Consider the following 22,290-nt stretch of genomic DNA (forward strand, 5'->3'; position numbering starts at 1 on the left):
CCCACCTTACCCCGATGTAAGTCTCAAAAAACCGTTCATGGTATCTCATTGGTTTGGAAAAGGCATCCGCCAGTTTCCATGGTTTAAATACACCCATCGTAGCCAATTTCAAGGTTCAAATGTGATGTCTCTTGACACGAAGCCCAGAAGAAACATGAAGAAGCAAACCCTTACAGTATTTCTGCCATACAGATACACGAGAAGTAAAATGACCTCAGGAGCGTAACTAATAGTAAAATGTAACATGATTACGAAGTGATGAGTTCGGAGTAATTGTTACCTGTGTTTCTAATATAACTTCTTCAATTGAAGGCTTTATAACTGAAGTTTTAATAATTGCCGTGTCTAACAACTGACTCAGGAGATTCCTAAACAATTAACAACTGGCTTTCATAAAACCGATGAGCCAGCCCCAACACACCACTTTTTTTAGGTCAAACCTTTCCCTCTGTGATTTCTTTCTCTCACTATCAAATCTCTTATCCAGAAATTCCTGTCTTTTTTTCTCTTAGTTCCCCCATTCCAATGCTATCAGAAGGCAACAAAATAATGACTTGTTTCCTCATTTCCACCAGCAAAGAAAAACAAACTTATGAATATAATGTTTTAGCAAAGACTTTTAATTGCAGCATACAATTCGGAGTTCTGTCCACTGCTACCCGTAGGGACGCGGATAATCTCCTGTATTACCTGTATAGAATAAGCCAATGTATTCATTTGTGCTTAAAATAATACGCATTTATCGTTTCATAGTTGTTTTTTTTTTTTAAGATTTTGTTCATTTGAGAGAAAGCATGAATGGGGAGGGGGCAAAGAGAGAGGGAGACGCAGACCCCCTGCTAAGCACAGAGCCGGATGTGTGGCTCAATCCCAGGACCCTGGAACCATGACCTGAGTCAACGGCAGACACTTAACCAACTGAGCCACCCAGGCACCCCTACTTCACAGTTTAATAACCCAGAAGTCCAGGTAGGCTTGACTGGGTTCTCAGCTTAGGGTCTCACAAAATCAAGATGCAAGTCTTTTACCTGGAGGCTTTGGAGAAAAATTCTTTTGCACGGTAATTCAGGTTGCCAGCAGAATTCAGTTTCTGGTAGCCTGAGAATGGAGGTTCATGCTTACTTTTCTGGCTGTTCACCGGGGATTATTCTGAGCTCCTGGGGGCCACTCTGGTCTTGTGCGTGGTGCCCAGCCCCCCTTCAAAGCCAGCATCCATGCACTGAACCCTTCTCCTGCTTTGAATCTTTCTGACTTTCCCTCTTGCTACTGGCTGGAGAAAACTCTTTGCTTTTAAAAGGCTGGGGTGATTGGGTTAGGCCCACGCGGAGAACCCTCCTTTGGCTCTACCATAGCGTTACGTACAGGCATGAGCTCTCATCATATGCACAGTCCTGGGGATTCGAGTGGGAAATCTTGAGGGGCCACTTTACGACTCTGCCTACCATAGCCAATAAAACACTTCTGGAAATCAATTTAGCAAAAACTGTGTTGAGTCTTTTCGATATTTGTTCTGTTTGAATCCACAAAGTCCTTGCCGGGAAATATAAACAGTACCAAAGCATTTACAAAAAAAAGTTTCACTTTTGTTTGTAATTTAAAACTACTTTACAGTGCTCTAAAAGTAAGTTTATAAAGACTACACAAAATATGCTATAATAGTTACATGTAGTAATAAGATATAAAAGTTTATATACACTACCATTTCGAGTGTATTTCTAAAATTAAAAACCTATGTGGATTATGTAAGCTGAACTGTAGAAAGCAAATAAACATCTGCCCCCAAATAGCTTAATGTTAAGGTGAAAAAAATAAATGTTTTTACAAATAACCACAAAATGAGGGACAATGCAAGCAAGGCAATAATTCAGGGGAAAGAAAAAAACACTAAAACCCTTAGAACACAGAGACTATGAGAAAAAGCAGATTGATGCCTCTACGGGAGAAAAGCTGCGGAAGGTGTTTGGGAGAATGAAAGTGTCTGCCAGGGTCGGTAAGAGTGAGCACTAAGTATCTCAACTTTCCTGTCCTCTCTAAAATGACAAGCACATTTCCCCCTCGTGTTCTTGTTTCTCGGGGAACCCAGTGAGCCTAAATGGGAACGTTGCACAAATGTCCACAGATGTGGCTCAGTGCCAGCTCCCCGAACGATGCCCTCACCTCAGTTTCAATAATTACATCTCAATCTGTCTATTCACAAACTATTCCTAAGTAGGAAGCCCTTTCTTTTTTTTTTTTTTAATCTTCGGGAGCGATGCCCTAATTAGACTCACCATTTCTGTATTCATTTTTATAAAGACGGATTTGGCGTAACAGAAATGCCACGAGTTTGAGAGTTCAAGATTCCTGGGCTAGCATGCCAGCTCTGACCCTTTCTTCTGCGGAATCTTGAGCAAGTTACTGAAGTCCTGATTCTCCACTACGCGTGGGACACTTGAACTCCAGACCTCTCGAGGTTGCCGTGAGGAATGAATGACATTACATATGCAATGGGCCTGGTATACCAAAGGGGCTCTATAAGTGCTAACTTCCCTCCCACTCCCTTCCATATCATTTGAGTAGCAGTGAAAGCTTGTTAATAGTCTCCCTCCCATGAACTCATATTTTGAAAGGATTTGTGAAGCAGGATTACAGGAGGGAGAGAAAAGAAGACTTAACACTTAACACTCTACACACTTAATCTGGAAGCAAAGACACACCCACCCAGCGATTTTTAACAACGCCTTCTCGGCAAAGCGAATACGTTGGACGAGAGAGTTTAAGTAAGCATATCATTAACCGGATTGTCTTGATTTCTCAACAGGTAGGAAAACAGGAGATTGTTCTTTCAGAAATCCAGTGATTTGCTCCAAAGCCAGGAGGAAAGCAATCCATTCCTCACTGAACTGATAGAAGTTCTGGTTAAAGAGCCATGCGTTCAATAAGCACGCTGGCCCAATGCTTGACCTCTAGAGAGATCTGCTCATCTCTCCACATCTTTTCACTCTCTGAAAAGCAACCCTAGCTCCACCCCGGCAGAATAGTACTTTGTTCTTCTTGTTTTTAGTAATCTCCACACCAAACATGGGGCTCGAACTCATGACCCCGAGATCAAGAGTCACGTACTCACCCGACTGAGTCAGCAGGAACCCCCAGAACAGTTTCTTAATAGAAATCCTGTGTGTACCTAGTCTGTTCAAGAGAATCCGGGCTTCTACAATAAACCCCTCCTTTTCCCCCAAGTCATGAAAAACTCACGTTAGGGTTCGCCTACGAAGGCACAGGTAATCTTCAGAGCGTGCTGAGACCATGGACAAGGAAGGACAGCAATCCAGTCTGTTTCTAGGTCACTCTGACTGTGAATCCACGTAGAAAGGGTTATGGGATTTGAAAGCGGTCTGCGAAGTCAGGAAAGCAGGCTTGTCCGGATGGTGGGGCTGAGACCTCATGCAAGTGTCCTCTCCTTTGTCCCTGGGGCCCCCAAATGACCGTGAGCCGAGGACAGCCTTGCGGGCATCACGGTCCCCCACTGAAGGCGGCCAGCTGACCCCTGCCAGTGAGGAGCAGTGGCGTGGACCTCAGACGTCAGCTTGCAACAGGGGCCGTACAAACAGCCAGGCCGGGGCGGGAGATCGTGAAGTCAGGCAAGCAGGTGGAAGCAGTGGAAGCCCCCAGTCCCGGTGGCGCCATGAGATGGTCCACAGGTGTTCCTGCTGAGCCTTGAACAGCACGGGTTTGGACGGCGTGGGTCCACGTTCATGGGGTTGTTTTCACTAGGTACAGGGCAGTATCTTGAGTATGTTTTCTCTTAACGATTTTCTGAATGACGTTTTCCTTCCTGTAGCTCACTTTCTTGTAATAACAGCACGTAACACATATAACCTACGAAGCGTGTTCATCGACTGGTGGTGTTATCGGCTAGGCTTCCAGGCAACAGTAGGCTAGTAGTAGTTACGTTTTGGGGGAGTCCAAAGGCTTAGGCAGGGTTTTGAAGGCGTGGGGGGATGGGCACCCCAACTCCACCTGCCCAAGGTCAAGTGTATTTAGTCTGGGTTCCAGCCAGCCTCTAAGGGGGGCTCGAGCAGTGTTTTCAGTATTGAGTTGTTCCTGGAACAAAGGAACACAGAAAACAAACCAAACTGCTCATCTGCTAGTGGCCGGGCAAGGAATCCTCGATGAAGGAGTTTTCAGCCAGACGTCATGATGCACCCCTGCGGGCTGGAAGGGACCACGAGGGATCTTTGTGACTGATGCTCCGGGACGCTCCAAGGACACTGTCTTTCTCTCTCTTGGCCTGGGACTGGAATTTTTATTTCCGGCGATCCTTCTAGCCAAACTCCACGCTGAGTCCGTCATTGCAGCACAGCTGTAGAACATCTGGATAATTCCTCCGTCCTGTTTTTCCCTTGATTTTCACTTTTACAGAGCTGTTTGCTGTTTGCCTGTGAGATCACTTGATCTCCAAACAGGCTTGTCTCCGTCCATGTGCTCGTGAGCAGGAGAGGATCTAACACATGGGAAAGTCCGCTGTAAGCTCGAAGTTGCTGCACCAAGGGTATCACTCCTCTGTTCACCCGTGCTGTCCCTTATACGGGAGACACTGGGAGAAATCAAACAATATTCTCAGGCCAACCATCTTGAGGTGGTTTCTCAGGAAACGGGGCAGCTACGTAATCCGTGGCGCCCAGTGTAAAAATTAAGAGTTTTGAAATGGTGAGCAGCAGAGCATGGAATCGAAGCCTGGGGCCCTTGCCCTTCTAAGCCGCAAGCCCTGTGCACCTGCCCGGTGGCTCGCCCTTGAAGCTGAACGTGATTTCAGCGTATCTTCAGAGCCATGCAAGGCTTGCAAAATCCATCAGTTACTGCAGGCACCTGCACCCACCAGTAGGTCAAAGAATTTAGAGACAAAAGTGGTGGGGTTGGAGGAAACGGAAGCAGAGCTCTTTAAGATCTGGAGAGCTCTTTAAGAACATGGAGCTTTACGGAAAACCCCAAGGAAGGTGGCTTGGTATAGAAGACTTTCTCTTCCGACATAAAAAGCTGAATTGAAAGAGAGCTGCTCTCCACGATCAGGCTATCCGCATTCCCATCTTAGCCTGTGAGACACTGGCCGTGTTGTCTGAGGTCACGGCCGTGGCCGTGCCTCCTGGATTGTAACGTAAACTGCACACCAGCTGAAGCGGAAACTTCTACTGATGCCATTTTCAAAGGTGGTTCTTGGCCCTTCGGGGGTCATGCGGACATGGGGCTCCCCTAGGTGCGGCAATGGGTGGGGGGGGGCTTTACTTGGTCCCAACTCAGCCTTTTTTTTTTTTTCCTCCTGGTTTCGACTCCCTCTGGGCTAAAAAGGAAACCAAAGGAGAGCCCACCCTGTCCATTTGTTCATTTCCTCTGCAAGCTGCTTGGAAGTCTTGTCCCCTCTGCAGCGCAGGAGGGGGTGGGAGGAAGGGCTGGCCGGGCTCACCCAGGGTGACCTCCCTGGGCTGGCGACATCAGAGCCCTGTTTACATAGCCGAGGGACTGGCAATGCTGGAAGGGAGGGCGGAGACCACAGCACACCCCCCACCACCACCACCACCACTCTTTTTTTCCTGCTGGCTTCTCAGCTGCTCTGAGCCAGCAAAGAGTGGAGAGATCTGTGGCTCTCCTCTCTCATTTGGCACCATCTGTTTCCTTTCTCGTTCCTTTCCCGAAAACTCTTTTCAGTAAACACAGTGAAATAAAACACCAGAGGAGGCATACAAGAGCAAATTCAACTTTCCCTGAAATGCTGCCTTTTGGAGACCTTTGGCAACAGCCGGAAAGTCTCCGGTGCTGCTTTTTCTTCCACATTTGGAAGGTACTGGAGAAAATGAAGGGACATGATGCTCCTTTATTTACTGAATCTGGGTGAGGTAAGGAGGGTCCGTGATTCCTTCCCCAGAAATGCACTCAAATTCCCAGAGACCCAACATATACCAGGAACCACGTGAAGGCGAGGACGATAAAGTCAAACAAACTGAATTTCTCTGGAAGACAGCCTGTAGGTTCCCCTCGGAGTCACGGACAGCAACTTACCCTGCTTTGTACCCCTAGCCCAAAGCAGAGTGCTGACACACAGTAGTCACTCCGTAAATATTTGTGCATACGTTTTCTGCTCCCAGAACGCATTGTCTACCGCTGACCGGAAGTAGGCTCTCCGCATATAATCCAGGGAAGGGTTTGCTGTGTCCTTAAAGTTGCAATGTTATCTTGGCCGGGAGAAGAAATAACCACCTTGTAACATCACAACCCTATGAGGTAGACTGTTCTTACCCCTGTTTCACAAAAAGACACGAAGCCCCAGGGAAGTAAAAAACTTGTCTGGGGCAGCGAGGGTGGCTCAGTTGGTTAAGCCTCCTGCTTGGGGTCATGATCTCAGAGTCGTCAGATCGAGCCCCGCGTCAGGCTCCGAGTTGGCTTGGGATTCTCTCCCTCTTCCCCTGCCCCCCCAGATAATAAAATCTAAAAAAAATAAAGATAAATAAAAATAACTTGCCTGTGTGCATAGAAACTGGCTGAGAGGGCTTCTTTCTCATTTCCCAGATGGCAGCTGTCTGATTCCTCCAGAAGCAAACACAAGGAGGGCAGATGAAAACAGGGACTTTCCATTTTTTTTTACTGCAATCCACAATAGAAAAATAAAATTTACACCAACCCCTCTTTATAAAACTAAAGGAAAAGTTTGAGGAAACCGTACTTATCCAAATTATATTTTTTCATCATACTCTAATTTTTTTAAGCTGACCACAATCCACCAATTTTATTTCATAATGCATCCATTTAAAAACCTGAGATAGATAGATGATAATTTTTTAAAAACCTGTATTAGGTAAGAGCCCAGCCCTAGGCCCTGCTTGGCCCTGAGCTCGCTGTGCTTAAAGGATTCCCTCTGAATGTTCCCTTCGGGAGCAATTCAGTTGCAATGTCTGGTACGCCCAAAGCCCCCTTGAGGTCCCTCAGACCCTGGGCTTCTGGAAATCCTCCTCTGCCTGTCTTCTGGGTCACTTCTGGGTCACAATCCAGATTGCCATCTGAGGTGGGATCCCTATCAGATTTGGCTCTAACCATATCTGTACATCTGGTCTATGAGACCACACACCTTTGCTCCCTTCCCTCACCCCCTCTCTTGAGAGTGCAAGAGCCATGTTCTCTCTCTGCTCTGTTGTCCACAGCTAATCTAGCCACAGATTCTCATACAATCCTTCCATCCTACCTCCCAATCTAGGAAACACAAGCTCTCTGCTCGATGTAACTGCAAGGGGTCCAACAGAGCATACTGAGATCATCTCCAAATGAGCCTTCCCTCCCTCCCTCTTCAACTCCACTCCTCTGTAGGTAGGAGGGTGATGGACAGAATGGGTTTCTCGCATTCAGCATGACCTGGATTTTCTAGGACCTAGAATTGGAAAAGGGGGAAGCTAGCATCATCTATTACAAAGATTTTTACCTTTGTTGGCCTCTGCCACAAGTGTAAAGAAGAGTTCCATATTCACACGATCTCACAGATGGGTGGGCTACAGATAAGTGGAGGGAATGGAAAGGGAATGAGCAAAGGCTTGGAGTCCAGGAGAAGCAGAGCTCGGGGATTACTAGAGAACATGAGCTGCCCGGGGAGAGTCCATTATGATGGAATTCTACGGGGAACAGAAGATGGATGTCAATGAAATAGCAACAGGTCGCCCGAGGAGCTTGCCAGGGGGTCCGGAGGCTGCAGTCTGGACACTCTCCCCTGACATTAGTCGACTCTCCTGGTGTGGTCTGGGACCTGGATCCTTGGCACATCCCTGTTCCTCCAGACTTGGAGAACTTGCTCCTGACCACAATGTGTCAATTGTATTAATGCTTATGTGTTTGTCAACTTTCTACCTTTTTGCTGTCTCGACTAAAAGTTCGATCTCAGCTTTGCCAACTCTCTCCTGTGCCGGAGGCAGTGTAGCCTGCCGAAGCAAGAGCCAAGGAAAGGTTGTGCTGCCGTGTTGGGCCAAAGCTGCTTGGCCTGGTGGCCCCGGGGGATCATTCCCGAACACCACCCACAGCTCCCAGCGTCCCACGTACACAACTCCTGTAGGGCAGGGCAGCTGAGCCTCAGTCTGCGAAGACTTTCCCTCTAGAAACGGTGGAGAACAGGTCTGGCTTGTCAGGCTACGGGTCAGGGAAAGTCCCAGTTTTGAAATATGGTGGAAACCTCAGAATAGTAGTATTAGGTTTTGTTGGGTCCAGGAGAGATTTGAAAACAAAACCAAAAACTTCATTTGACAGAAATTCCGTACTGGTTGGAGAGCCTTTAATAAACTTGAAATTCCAGCAAATCGGCAAGCAAAACGATGCACTGGGCAGCCGGAGAAAATGTTTTGAATTCTCAGAGGCCTAAAGGGACCCAGAGATGAATTTGGACTTCCCGTGAGTGACTCAGTCAGCAGCAGGTTATTTGTTTATAGGGATCCAAGCAGAACCCACACCAGGGAATCTTCTCAGTGCCCCACAGGGAGTGACTCTTCTAGGACTTACACCCGCCTGCTTCCAGAAGAGTCCTTACTGGCGCCACCTAGTATGTGTGCAAAATGAAATCGTCAACGTGGAAAGAGAGAACGAGCCTTGAGGGAGGCGGCGGCAGGGGGGCTGACCCATCCAAGCAGAAGTGTCAGCATTTCTTAGCACCGGAGGCCTTTAATCAAATGTAGTCCTCGGTAGAAACCACAGATGTAAAGGGTAAGAGTACTACCTTAAAGCGGGCAGGGCAGAGATACCCTTGCTTGCCCAGCCCATGGTGCACCTCCAGGAAGCTCTAGGGCTCTTCCAAGAACACTCTGGAAAGCAGGGTTCTATAGGGTTATCACTACTGAGATTGAACGCTAGCCCTGAGCTTCCTGCAGATCAAGATAAAAATGGAAACACTATGGATTACTATAGTTTTTTCTTCAGATAAAAGAAAACAAAGGGTTCTGGGGCACCTGGGTGGCACAGTCAGTTAAGCATCCCACTCTTGGTTTTGGCTCGGGTCACGATCCCGGGGTCATGGAACCGAGCCCCGCACTGGGCTCTGTGCTCAGTGCGGAGCGTGCTTGAGATTCTCTCTCCTTCTGCCCCTGCCCGAGCACACGTGTGCACGTGCTTTCTCTCTCTAAATAAAATCTTCTTTAAAAAGGGTTTGTCTGTCTCTCTGGAACATGCTAACCTAATAGAAGGAATGTTCTGGGAATGGATGCAGGAGCGGACGAACAGCAAGCACTCAGATCATTTCCTTCGGAGTTAGATAATGCAGGTGGAGACCTGTCCTTTTTTCTTACTGTCCAGTGTCAGACGCCCCTCGTTCTGTTTAGAGAATTTACTTCCCACTGCATCAGCTTTGGCGGAACAGTGTCTCTTTCTACAGAAGCTGAAGTAGGTACTCAGTTTTCCAGCCTACCCCTTGCCACTAACACAGGGGCACATGACCGAAGCTCGGCCGATCAGAGGGTAATCACAGAAAGACTGGGGCGCCTGGCTGGCTGTCGGAAGAGCATGTGACTCTGTCTCAGGGTGTTGGGGTCGGGAGTTTAGCCCCACGCTGGGTGTAGAGACTATTTAACTGACTGAGCCACCCAGATGCCTCAGGTGGAGAGGCTACTTAAGTAAAAACTTCAAAAAATTGTTTTAAAAAACCCCCATAGATTAGTTTCGGGACAACAGGGCCAGCTGTGTGGAGAATGTGGCTCGCCTGGGGCTTGCTGGGAAGCTGGGACATGCTCGCTCAGCAGCAACGGCACTGTCCTCGATGAACCAGCTGTGTGTGTGATTTTGGCCTTGGTTCTGAGGTCCCCTTTCCTTACCCGGCGTCCAGCGTTCCCATCCCCCCTGAGTTACCCATCATTCTTCCAGTTCAGTTCACTTCCTGCTTAAATCAGCCAAGTCCTTCTCTGTTACTTGCCACCAGTTAGATCCCTAAGCAAAATGGTAACCTAGGAGGCTTAGGTCCGCTGTGGGAAATACAGAAGATCATACAGTGCAGTTACATAATACTTGGATTTAACTTAAGAGAATTCAACTATAGGACAGACTCACTGGACAAGAGCATGAGTGAGAATAGGAAGATTCTCTTACTTGCTTAGTTATCCTTGCCTGTTTAAACTCAACCAAGGCTCCTACTACCCCAGAAGGGCCTGGCCAAAATGCAAAGAAACATAAAAGAATTAAATTTTAGATTTAAATTTAAATTTAAATTCTACGCCTTAGCAATTTACTAAGAAGTGTTCCCGGGTAGTTTTGACTTTTCTATCTGCCTGTTGGCCATGCCCGCTGACCACCCAAGTGCTTCCTAAGACGAGGCTCTCCCATAGACAGCAAGAGTGTTCAAGACTCTGTACAGGGGCTGGCCCCCGCCCCTTCCCCACACCCTTCAACAGCTCTGCTCTCCCACTGTCCTAGGTAACCCACAGAACTGGTACTGGTTTACAGCACTGACCTGAAGAAACTCTGTTAAGACTTATCTCCTGGAGGACAGCAATTTGACATCTCAAATCTAGTTCCAAAGCAAAAAAATTATAAATATGTTGTAGATGATGCCTTTGTACCGTCTTCACTCCCAACCCAATGGCTCACACCTGTTTCCATTAGAGACAAAAGAGGCGGGGAAGGGGGGAGGCAGGGGAGAAGGGAGAGGAGAGCAGGGAAGGAGGCCATCTATTTTAAGCTTCACATCAGGGTTCCACTGTACAGGATGCTGTAACAAAACACCCCAGACTGGGTGACTTACAGACGACAGAAACTTATTTCTCACAGCTCTGGAGGCTGCAAGTCTGAGCCAGCATGGTCAAGTTCTGGTGAGATGCTTCCTGGGTTGCAAACTGACTTCTTGTGTCCCCGTGTGGCAGAAAGAACGAAAGTTCTCTGGGGTTATCTTTTATAAGGGCAATCCCATCCATGACAGCCCCACCTCCGACCAAAGGTCCCACCTGCCCACACACTGGGTAAGACTTCAACATATGAATTTGGGGAGGGGGTCATAAAAAATTAACTTCCCACCCAGTGTTGACATCTTATAATCATCTACACCTCCAACTGAAAGAGAAAACGTTTAAATTCACCTGGACACTCCAGATTTGAAGATATGAATATCACTTTAAATCCATGCTTATCCTCCCCAGGTTTTTTTTGGGGGGGGAGGGGTAGTGATATTTATTATCCTGAGTTTGATTTTACAGTGATGTATTTATATATCAAAACGTACCAAGTCATACAATTTAAATACGTGTGGCTTGTTATGTCAATCATGCCCTAATAAAGCTATAAATTTACTTAAATTAACATACAGTGTTTTATTAGTTTCAGGTGTACAACATACTGATTCAACAATTCTGTACATTACTAGTGCCCACCACGGTTAAGTGTAGTCACCATCTGTCATCATACATTATTACATTGTATTCCCTGTGCTGTACGTTTCACCCCTGTGACTTATCTTACAGCTGAAAGCTTGTACCTCTTAATCCGCATTATTTCTTCATCCCCCATCTACCTCCCCTCTGTCCAATTTTTATAGACCCTTATTTTACCATTTTTAACGCTCTTTTCTTTACACATATTAAAGTCATTTCGAAGTCTATCTGATAATCCCTGCATCTGTCATGTTTGTAGAGATTGTTCCAGAATTCGTTTCTGCTAACTCTTGTTTCTGATGGCATCTCTTTACAGGGCACATTTATCTCCCAGCTCAGTCTCTGAAGGTCAGACTGGATCTCCTCTTTCAGCCTCATATCCATTTCCCAAGCTGGGGGCGGGGGAGACAGGAAAAGGCTGGCACTTTTACCACTTTTGTCCAAGTAAACTTCCGGCTTACGCCTGCCTGATCCCAGCTGTTACAACAGCAGCCCTAGCTGCAAACGTGTAAGCCCCCGTTGTTGACAGTGCCTGAGGAGTGTTGAAAGAACACCCGTGTCCCTGCATACACCAGACACAGGCAGGAGCTCCAAGGGACTGCTAGTCGCCAAGACGGCAGAATCCTGTTTTGGAGCAGAAGTCATGGAAGGGAACTCTGACTTCTACTCCTCTGGCTCCTAAAAATATAATGGGGACCCTCACCTTCAGAAAGCAGGCTTTTGAGAACTGACACCCTGTGAATGGAATGCTCTTCAGGGTTGGGGCGCCTGGGTGGCTCAGTCGTTAAGCGTCTGCCTTCAGCTCAGGGCGTGATCCTGGGGTCCTGGGATCGAGCCCCACATCGAGCTCCATGCTCCACTGGGAGCCTGCTTCTTCCTCTCCCACTCCCCCTGCTTGTGTTCCCTCTCTCGCTGGCTGTCTCTCTCTGTCAAATAAATAAATAAAATCTTTAAAAAAAAAAAAAATAGAATGCTCTCCAAATAAACCCGTGCTGCAGGGATCAACAGGGACTTGTCAAGACAAAGCCCGTGGTTCTAGAACTACCACTGCTCCGCAGGGATTGCCCCCCCCACCAGCAGCCACCTGCAACTCGCCAGTCAGGCCCTCAAACACACCAGCAAGGGACCACCAGCCGGCAAATGAGGGACCTACACATAGACAAGGCAAAAGATTCAAACTGACACAGGGAAAGAAACATCACTTAGGTAAGATTTATTTCAAGGCCTGAAATCAGATCAATCAAAAATGGTACTACTGCCATTTCTTATAATACATACTTAATATAAAACTTTAAGAAGTATAGACACTATTAACTAACCCTTAAACCTTACAATATACGATTTTCAAATTGTAAGGTGACAACATCAAAGACTTCACACACTTAATAAGGACATAATTAGCAGCAGGCTATTCAAACAAACACAAATCTGTTTTTACACCTTCCGTGTCTGTTTTTATCTTTGCTTTACAATCCACTAGTAATTGCGGCTTCTTTCAAGTATAGGGTCTCTAACATTAAGTTACATTTTTCAAGTCTTTTTATAAAAGGAAGACACATACTACATTGTTTGCCATAAATTCATATACTGAAAAGTAAAACACAATCCAACTCAATTTATCCATGCTTCCCCTTTCTCCAATGTTTTAGGTGTGTTTCTAAATACTCTGTGTCGTTCTTAAAATCTGTTCTCTATTTATGCAGATCAGGGAAAATGATTTATAATGAGTTACTTTTAAAACTACCTTCTCTATACTTCTGCTCCTTTCCCCACGCTAAAGTGGGTGCTTAAGTAAACAATAATGCCATGTACTGTTTCAGGAGGCCCAATCTGTAATCTCAATTTCCTAAATACCCAAAGATTTCAATGTAAATTAGAGTCTCGAGTAGCCAAAAATTACTTCTTAGTTAGAAGAAAAAATGCGTAGTATGAGGATTATGTAACTAAAACTTTATTATTTACACCTTTTCCCCAAGCTGCAAGCACTGTTTAGCATTAAATTACACTGTGCGTACACAGCTACGACAGTTTACATTTGCTCAGGAATATGTAATTACATTAAAAATAAGTAGCTTTCATAACTTAATTGGCTTAAATGGCTTCCTTAGGGGGAAAACAAATGTTTTGTGTTAAGAAAGTGGTGTATACAAATGAACTGCTGTGTGCTCATTTCAACTTGAGGAAACCTAATGAAGTTTTAGGGATATTCTTCCTAAAATGCAATACGGATATGCACTTAGTCACTGTTTATATAGTGAAGGGATGGAATGGTAGATACAGACGCAGTCTTTTGTCTAAGTGAACAGTTGCAGGGTATTCTAAACGAGATAGGAAAAAAAAAAAAAGACACGGACAATTGTTTCAAGGAAAAAAGAACCAAAGTCAAGAAAAACATGCAATATCTACTCTTAAAAAGGAGAATTGTTATACAACACAAAAATGAGACCTAGAGATTAGAAAAACACTCATTTTACCTTCGGGAGGTAAACACAAAGATGATAGGGAGGGGGAGTCTAGACCAAGGAGAACTGAGGCAGCTGGGAGACAAAATGGAACACAGTGCAATGATCTGACCTCACAAAGGAAACGACTAACCACAATGAAACGTCACACAAGAGAAAAAAAAAATTCACATGTCTACGGGTTTGCAATAATCTATTAATGCACAAAATATCAAAAAGATAAAGTCTGGATCTTTCCCCTTCTGGATCTTTTCCCCTTAGGTTGATAATCCACTGCCAAGCCTCTCCCGAGTCCATGTACTTTGGTGAGCCTCCTCTGCTTGGCAGCACGTGCTACCCAAGTACATACGTACTACTGCGCACCAGGAGGATTACCAGTGCTCATCTCCAATCTAGTGACTTGCCTTTTTACCCATACTTAGATACATTTGCAATTCCGTTATAAGACACTGAAGACCTTTCTAGTGGTACATTTTCATCAACACATTACATAAAAAAGAATCTTGATTTTTAAAATGAATCACTTTAGGACTATAGCATGATGGGTTGGTTTAATTTGAACAGCTGAAACATAATGTGCTAAAAGACACTGTACTGTTTAATTCGCGGCTGGAGGAAAATGTCTGATTTTCGATGTAGAACGACTGAGGAGTCATGAGCAGTAAAATATTAGAAAACAGCGAATGAATAAATAAGAATAAGATGGTTTTTTTTATCAGTGGCCATTCATTATTTTGTTTTTAGGAACCTGGAAGAAATTGTCTTCTTTGAATTTCAAATGTTCTGGTAAATCTAGTCGTTTCTTAGCTTCCTCAATATCAGCTTGAATTGCTGAAATAAGGGACTCTGTGGAGAGAACAGAGGAGGTAAGTGATGAGAAACTGCTGCTACACACTTACTACTCCTTTGTTCGGCCTCCTAAAAACCCACAGGCTGGCAGCGTCTTTAGCACCGGGCAGATGCCCAATAAATGTTTCTTCCAGCCCTTCTTCCAGACTTAAGTAAAAGTCAACGGTCCACAAGAGACGTCCCTGATCTTTGTGCATTAGCACAAAGGTAGGTCACAGATACCAAAGGGAGAAAATACTCGTGATCAAGCCTCTTCAGTATTCACAGATGTCAAATTCCACAGCAGAACTGAAACAACCCACCACACTAACATACTTGATACCATTTGTTTCAAGTATCAATTTAGTTTCTTACACTTCAAGCATTGCAAAGCATCCATCATTCATCTCAGCATTCATTCTCATTTATTCCTTAAAATATGAAAAGGAAATAAAGATTTCATTCACTTCACACTATTGGGAGAGAAGCAGCCATCCTGCTGGGCCTGAATCTAGGCTCCATCGTATACTGATGTGACTCCGAACAAATTATTTAACCGCTTTCTGCCAATTTCCTCATCTGTGAAATGGGCAAAATAATTCCTCATATGTTTCTGTGGGGGTGAAAGGCACTAATGCGTGTAAGGCACAGGCTCAATTGTTCTCTCTCCTGCCATGCTGTTACTAGGAGAAGCAGAAGTAGCTGCAGTAATACTTAAGAAGATCGGAACAGAACTTACCTAGCGAATCGAAGTTCTTTTCCGGTCTGAGGTAACCAACAATGGCCACATTGAGGATCTCCCCATAGAAGTCCTCTTGGAAGGTATGCATGATATGAGTTTCCTAGAGTTAAGAAATGTTAAAAAGATTACCATCAAATTACAGAATACCTGAAATTTGAAATATATCTCCACATTTATGGTGGGGATAATTTAAATGAAACAATCAAACCTTACTAAATTTTTAAAGACAGGTTAAAATCTAAGTACGTTTTTTTCCCTGAATTCTTCCATCAGTCCTGTTCCTGCCCCTGACCTCACATATAAACATTATAACTGAGTAAGTCAGATGTTGTATCACAAATCTGGTATGATTTGTTTATTTAAAAAAAAAAAAAAAGGGAGGGGGCGCCTGGGTGGTTCAGTCGGTTAAGTGTCTGCCTTCAGCTCAGGTCATGATCCCGGGGTTCTGGGATTGAGCCCCATGTCGGGCTCTCTGCTCAGTGGGGAGTCTGCTTCTCCCTCTCCCTCTGTGCTCTCTCTTTGTCTCTCTCAAATAAATAAATAAAATCTTAAAAAAAAAAAAAAAAAAAAAACCGAAACCTAACATGCAGGGGCACCTGGCTGGCTTGGGTCAGTGCAGCATGCATCTCTTGATCTCAGGGTTATGAGTTCGAGCCCCACATTGGGTGCAGAGATTACTTCAAAATAAAATCCTTAAAAAAACTAACATGCAGAGTAATTAAGTCTTATCAGGGCAAAAAACCCACAAAACACAAAAACAAACACCCGAGTCAAGATACCACCAAGTAAGGAGCAAAGTATTAAGAGATGTTACTACTAAAAGAACCATTTCTTTTTTTTTTTTTAAAGATTTTATTTATTTATTTGACAGAGATAGGGACAGCCAGCAAGAGAGGGAACACAAGCAGGGGGAGTAGGAGAGGAAGAAGCAGGCTCCCAGCAGAGGAGCCTGATTGGGGCTCCATCCCATAACGCCGGGATCACGCCCTGAGCCAAAGGCAGACGCTTAACCGCTGTGCCACCCAGGCGCCCCCTTAAAGAACCATTTCTAAGACTAATCAGGATCCGTGTGTCTCTGACGCATACGGTCACAGAAGCCTCTGAGGGTTAGGTGGAGCTGAAGATGACGTGCAGGCAGGAGGGCCCAATGCAGGATCCTGATCAAGGAACAGCATCAACTAATGGGTACAGGCCATGTTGAAGCAAAATGGTGGAGGAGGAAGATGGTGTTCTGTAATCTGAATTTCAGTAGATTCTTACCAAGAAATCCAAGTCCAAAAGCAGGAAAGCCGGTTAAGAGAACAAACAAATATAGAAGATGGCAGCACTGAATGTTGAGAAGTTTAAACAATCTAGATAACATGAAACCTGGAGATAGAGGCATATTTTGTGCAGGACTTAAGAAAATCTAATATATGAAGGACACTTAAAACTGAAGCATCAACACTGATCATTATAAAACATTACTGCGAAAAATGGTCAAGATGTCTACTCTTCCTAAATTGATCTACATGTTCCATGTCACCCCTGTCAAAATTCTAGGTTTTTTTTTTTTTTTTAATGATGGAAACTGTCAAGTGATTTTAAAATTTATAAGGAAATGTGAAGGTTGAAATTATCCCCCCAAAATCTTGAAACTAAAAGTAGAGGATGTACACAGTCAGATATCAAGACCTATTATAAAAGCTACGAAAATGAAGACATGTGGTAATGGCCCAAAGACAGACGAGGAGACCAAGTATGAGCACATTTTGGAGACTCACACATGTAAGTCACAGGGCTTATGACCAAGGTGACAGTGCAGTGCTGTCACGAAAGAATGGTATTTCAAAAAACGGGCTGAGTCAATATCCAAATGGGAAAACATTAATTTTGACCCTTACTTTGCACCATACTCAAAAATCAATTTGATGAGAAAAGTTTAAAACAATTAAGTTTCTAGAAGAAAACAAAGATGAGTATCTTTATGACTTGGGAACAGGCAAAGATTCCTTAAATAGGATACAAAAGGCACCACCCATAAAAGAGAAATGATGAATTGGGTTACATTAGCACTATGAACCTCTGTTCTTCAAAAGACACCACTACATTAAAACGACAACAACAACAAAAGCAACACAGAAGGCGACAATATTTGCAATACATATCCCAACAAAGGAACCAGATCTGGGAAATACTAGGAACTTCTTTAAGTCAATTAAAACAGCCAATCCAATTTTTTTTAAAGGGGGAAAGACTTCAACAGACACATCACAGATATCTAATATTGGCAAGAAAAGGAAAAAGAAAATCTGAAAAGTATGAACCTCCTACCAGTAGAAAATTGAGTTTCTTCTAACTCTGGCAGGACTTCCAAGGCATTCCTCCACTGGCTTGCTACAGTAGTGGTCCTGTTAGCAGAAATCTGTCATGGAATAGCTCTCCCTCTCCTCTTCATTTCCTCCCCATCTACAGAAAACTACTTTGTGTTCTTTCATTAGTTCTTTTCCTTTACTCCAAATAATTTCCACATCCTTAATACTCAAAAATAAGAAATACTGAACACAATGTTAAGCAATTCTGGGTCATTTCTACTGTTTGAACCAAGACTTAGCCCTATGGTTTTCCAACTGTGACACACTTCTGTAAACTCTTCAAACAGGACGGAATTTAGATCTACTCTGTTTTTGCCATACATTTAACCTGACCAAGATCCAGCCCCATCTAGCAGATTAGGGTCTTAAGAGGCATGGGTACTGTGAAAAGAGCAGAAAAGGGGTACACCCTCAAAGCAGTTTGAGAGAGGGGGAAAAAAAAAAAAAGCATCACCTTGCAATTTTATTAGAAAGCACCACCTAATGGAGTAAGCAGTTCTATCCTAGCAGGGTGAGCAAGTAATTAAAGGGTGAATGAACTATATATTAACTGTAGCAAGTTCAATTTTATCAAACATGCTCTTAAGTAATTCACTTCATTTTTTTTTAAAGGGGGATGCAGAAGGAGAGGGAGAGAGAATCTCAAGCAGGCTCCACACCCAGCACAGAGCTGATGAGGGGCTCCATCTCACCACCCTGAGAACATGACCTGAGCCGAAATAAAAAATCAGGTGTTTAACCAACTGAGCTGCCCAGATGCCACAAGTAATTCACTTTTATCTCCAGTGGAGGTAAACTCATGGACAGCTATAAAAATTAATATTGCAATTTTGGCTTGAAACTCCACTTTTTATTTTCTACATGACTTAAAAGATAAATGCATAAAAAATATTACTGTATATTATTGGGCAGACAATGTATAAGGATGTAATTTGTGAGTTTTTATGTACTATTAAAATTGTCGTAAATCCAAATTAGAATTTATAACTGTAGAAAGTTAAAAGAACTCCTCACAGTAACCACACACAAAAAAATTCTATAGAAAGTACACAAAAGGAACTAAGGGAATCAAAATGTGTCACTACCAAAAAAAAAATTAAAAAACAAAAGGCAGTAATAGAAGAATAACAGACAAGCTGTAAGGCATATAGAAAACAGCAAAACGGCAGAAGTCCCTCCTTATCAGTCATTAGCTTAAATGTAAATGGACTGAACTCTCCAATGAAAAGGCAGAGATTAACAGAATGGTCAAAAGGCACAATCTAATTATACTTCCCCTTTTACAAGAGATTCACTTTATTTTATAAGAGATTCACTTTGGATCTAAAGACACAAATACATTGAAAGTGAAAGGATGAAAAATTAATCCAGTCAAACAGTAACTAAACACGTCACTTGAAAATCCTTCAAGAAAACTGCCAAAAATTCTAGTAATTTAGACTATGTTTTGAGTACCACTAATGATTTCTATGTGCATCTAATACTGAATATTACCTTAAATTACTATCCCATTTTCAGTAATAGAGCTAAATAGACTTTTTTTTTTTAAGATTTTATTTATTTATTAGACAGAGACAGAGACAGCCAGCAAGAGAGGGAACACAAGCAGGGGGAGTGGGAGAGGAAGAAGCAGGCTCATAGCAGAGGAGCCTGACGTGGGGCTCGATCCCATAACGCCGGGATCACGCCCTGAGCCGAAGGCAGACGCTTAACCGCTGTTCCACCCAGGCGCCCCCAGCTAAATAGACTTCTTACCATAGACTTTTTTGTATTCTTGTAGTATGGGTTCCATCCTATGCTCACCACCATCTTATGAACGTCTCCATTTCCAACGCTGGCCCAGCCATAATAAATGCCAGTGGATACATCAGCTGGAAGATTATCAACTACTTGTTCCGGAAAGTTAGCTAAATAACAGAAAATAAATATTCTGAGTGTTAACAGTTTCATAGCAAATATTTATAAAAATCTCACGAAGGCTAGCCTAAATCATTATGCTCATAAATTTCCTGGAATCCTGCCTATGATTATCAATCCCACCATTCTATAGTATGGCTTGGTTGTTTGTTTTTTTTTCTTTCTCCTCTTCATGTGGCTAGGTTAAGAACAATTAAATGTATAAAGCTCTCCAAAAAACAAAAACACACACTTGAGGTAGATGAAAAGAGATGCATGAACAGCTGGGTTTTTTTTTTTAGACCTGGTCTTTCTTAAAGAGATTCAGAATCTCTTGAAACTATTCTTATTTTCAAAATATACGTGGCTAGGTCCCCAACTCAAAGACTAGGGGCAACCCTGGTATGCATTTTTAAGGATGAATTACTCACACAGTCAGGTCCTGACTACTGAAACTAATGCAGACAGACCAAAAAAGGTATCGGATTCTCGTCCAATTGCTAACAAGACATATAAAGAGAACAAAAAAAAAAAACCTTACAGTTGGCTTGGAAATTTAACCAATCTGGTTCCCATTACGTTTCCTAATGGGGATGACGCGTGCCATGCCTGTCAGCTCTAGCTTGGTTGGATAGGGAGGCGGGAAAGGGGGGGATCCCGAAACTCAGCTCGGCTTTCTGCCCTCACCACCCCTCAAGCCCGGTCCCCGGTGAGCCCCGAGCCGTGGATGTGGACGAGCTTCCTCAATCCGACCAAAGGTCCTCCGCCTCAACAAAGCGAGAACCGAGCGGAGGGGAGGGCGTCACCTCTGCCCGCAGCCCCAAGTCCCGCGTCTGACGTCCCGGCCCCCACTTGACCCAACTCCGGAAGCCCGGAGGGAGGGGTCCCGGGGAGGAGGGCCCCGCGACCTTCCGCGCTCACCTGTGGGGATGCCCAGCTGCTTGGAGCCGCGGCCGAAGCCCCGCACCACCTGGCCGCGGCAGAAGTACGGCAGGTGCCTCATGACGCCGTCCGCTTCGGGCTCGGACTGCGACCCGGTCCGCGGGCCCGGCGAAGCCGCCGTCGAAGCGGTGCCCGGATCCCCCGGACCGGCCGGGGAACCCGAGCAGGAGCTCGGCTAGTGCCCGAATCCCCCCGCGACCCGCAGGGAGGGTAGGCGCACAACGGGCTAGGCGGCGGCCGACGACACGCCGCAGTGAGTCCCTCAGGCCACTGATCCAAACGAAACCGCCAAGCGAGTAAGAGCTTGTGTCTCCGCCCCGGGAACAGCGGCGAGGGCGGATATAAGTGCGGCCGTGGGTGGGGAGCGCTCCGGGGTCAGCGGGGGAGGGCCCGAGCCCGCCCAGAACCGCAGGCCTGCGCACTCTTCCTCAGCCAAACGCTTCGGAGCCCGCTCGGCTTCCGTAGCCCCGCCCCCGCGTGGCCCCGCCCCCAGCCGTGGACCCGGAACCGCCGCCCCGCCCCTCCTGGGCTTCTCCGGGCCTCCGGCGCTGGAAACTGTGGCGGGAATCCCTCTTTCACCTAGGTTGCTGTGAAAATACCGTTGTCCGACAATCCTGTTTCTTTTCCCTTTCTCCTTTTCATTACGATTCTGACGCCAGAGACGTTCTTTAGCTTCTTGGCAACCGCGAGTTCGATGGTCATTCGTCATTCATTCGTTCTTTAAACATTTATTAAAGTTCCAAAATTCCAGCTCAAGGTCACCACGTCATAGAGGCTTTAACTATCCGCGGAAAATGGCCCTCGTGTCCCCCAGACCACCTGACCGCGGTCTGAAGTTATATCGGAACGTAGGCACCGAGGGAGCAAGTCCTAGTCTAACGCTGCAACCCCGGTGACTAGTGCAAGGTCGCAGTAATACAGTTTTCTTTCAGGAGGGGTGCAGCTGCCTACCTAACCCTCCTCTGGGAGGTGTTACCCTGAGAATGTAATAAACCCGACAAAAGACGTCATCTCTACTGCAATGCCAATTTGTGGGCCTTCTAACCCTTGGATCTGTAAACATTACCTAAGGAAGTAGCTCAAGGGAAATTTCTTGCTCACAAGAAATGCAAGGTTCAGTCACAAGGTGCATCCTCTTGTCTTGTTCTTGAAAAAGAAGTTTGAATTGTTCTCTTTGCTTTTCTCTATGAATCTGTGTGAAATCCTGTCCAGACTTGGCAGTTGCTTGTACCTTACATATATGTAACTATGATAATGCTTACCCAATGTTAAAATTATATTCTCTCTAATAGGTACCGAAGGGCTTGGCAAGACTGTCATATTTCCCTAAGGCTAGTGTAGCACATGGTTCATAGCAAACACTCCGTGTAAGTATTTGTGGAAAGAACAGATTAAGAGCCTAGTGTGTGCCAAGTAGAGTGCAAGATGCTAGGGGGGCAAAGGTGACTGAGACAAGTTCTTGGCCCTCAGAGACTCCGTCTAGTGAGAGAGACTATACTGTCAGTACTCCAATAGAAGTCCCGACAAAGGGAGTGAAAGGCTGCCCAGGGAGCGGACCTCGCATAAAAGGCCTGTTGCGTAGTTAATGGTTAAGAGCACCGAGGCTAGAGCTAGATAAGCCAGGGTTTCAGTACAAGCCTCACTTGCCTCGTTGAATTGCCAGGTGACCTTGGGCAAAGTACACTGTCTGAATCTCAGTGTCTGTATCAACTAAA

The 22,290-nt window shown here is 45.0% G+C and overlaps 1 protein-coding gene across 1 annotated transcript; it reads right to left on the reverse strand.

Moving 5' to 3' along the window:
• Positions 1-12,543: 12,543 nt before the first annotated feature.
• On the reverse strand, positions 12,544-21,044 carry RFK (riboflavin kinase). The gene is made up of 4 exons (XM_026518822.4): positions 20,555-21,044; positions 19,493-19,644; positions 15,381-15,483; positions 12,544-14,659 (listed from the first exon to the last, which is right to left on the reverse strand). Exons 1-4 carry the CDS (start codon positions 20,634-20,636, stop codon positions 14,529-14,531), a joined length of 468 nt encoding a protein of 155 aa, XP_026374607.1. The 5' UTR covers positions 20,637-21,044; the 3' UTR covers positions 12,544-14,528.
• Between the last annotated feature and the right edge of the window lie 1,246 nt (positions 21,045-22,290).

This window comes from Ursus arctos, unplaced genomic scaffold (genome assembly GCF_023065955.2).
Source record: "Ursus arctos isolate Adak ecotype North America unplaced genomic scaffold, UrsArc2.0 scaffold_33, whole genome shotgun sequence".
NCBI classification, from domain to species: domain Eukaryota; kingdom Metazoa; phylum Chordata; class Mammalia; order Carnivora; family Ursidae; genus Ursus; species Ursus arctos.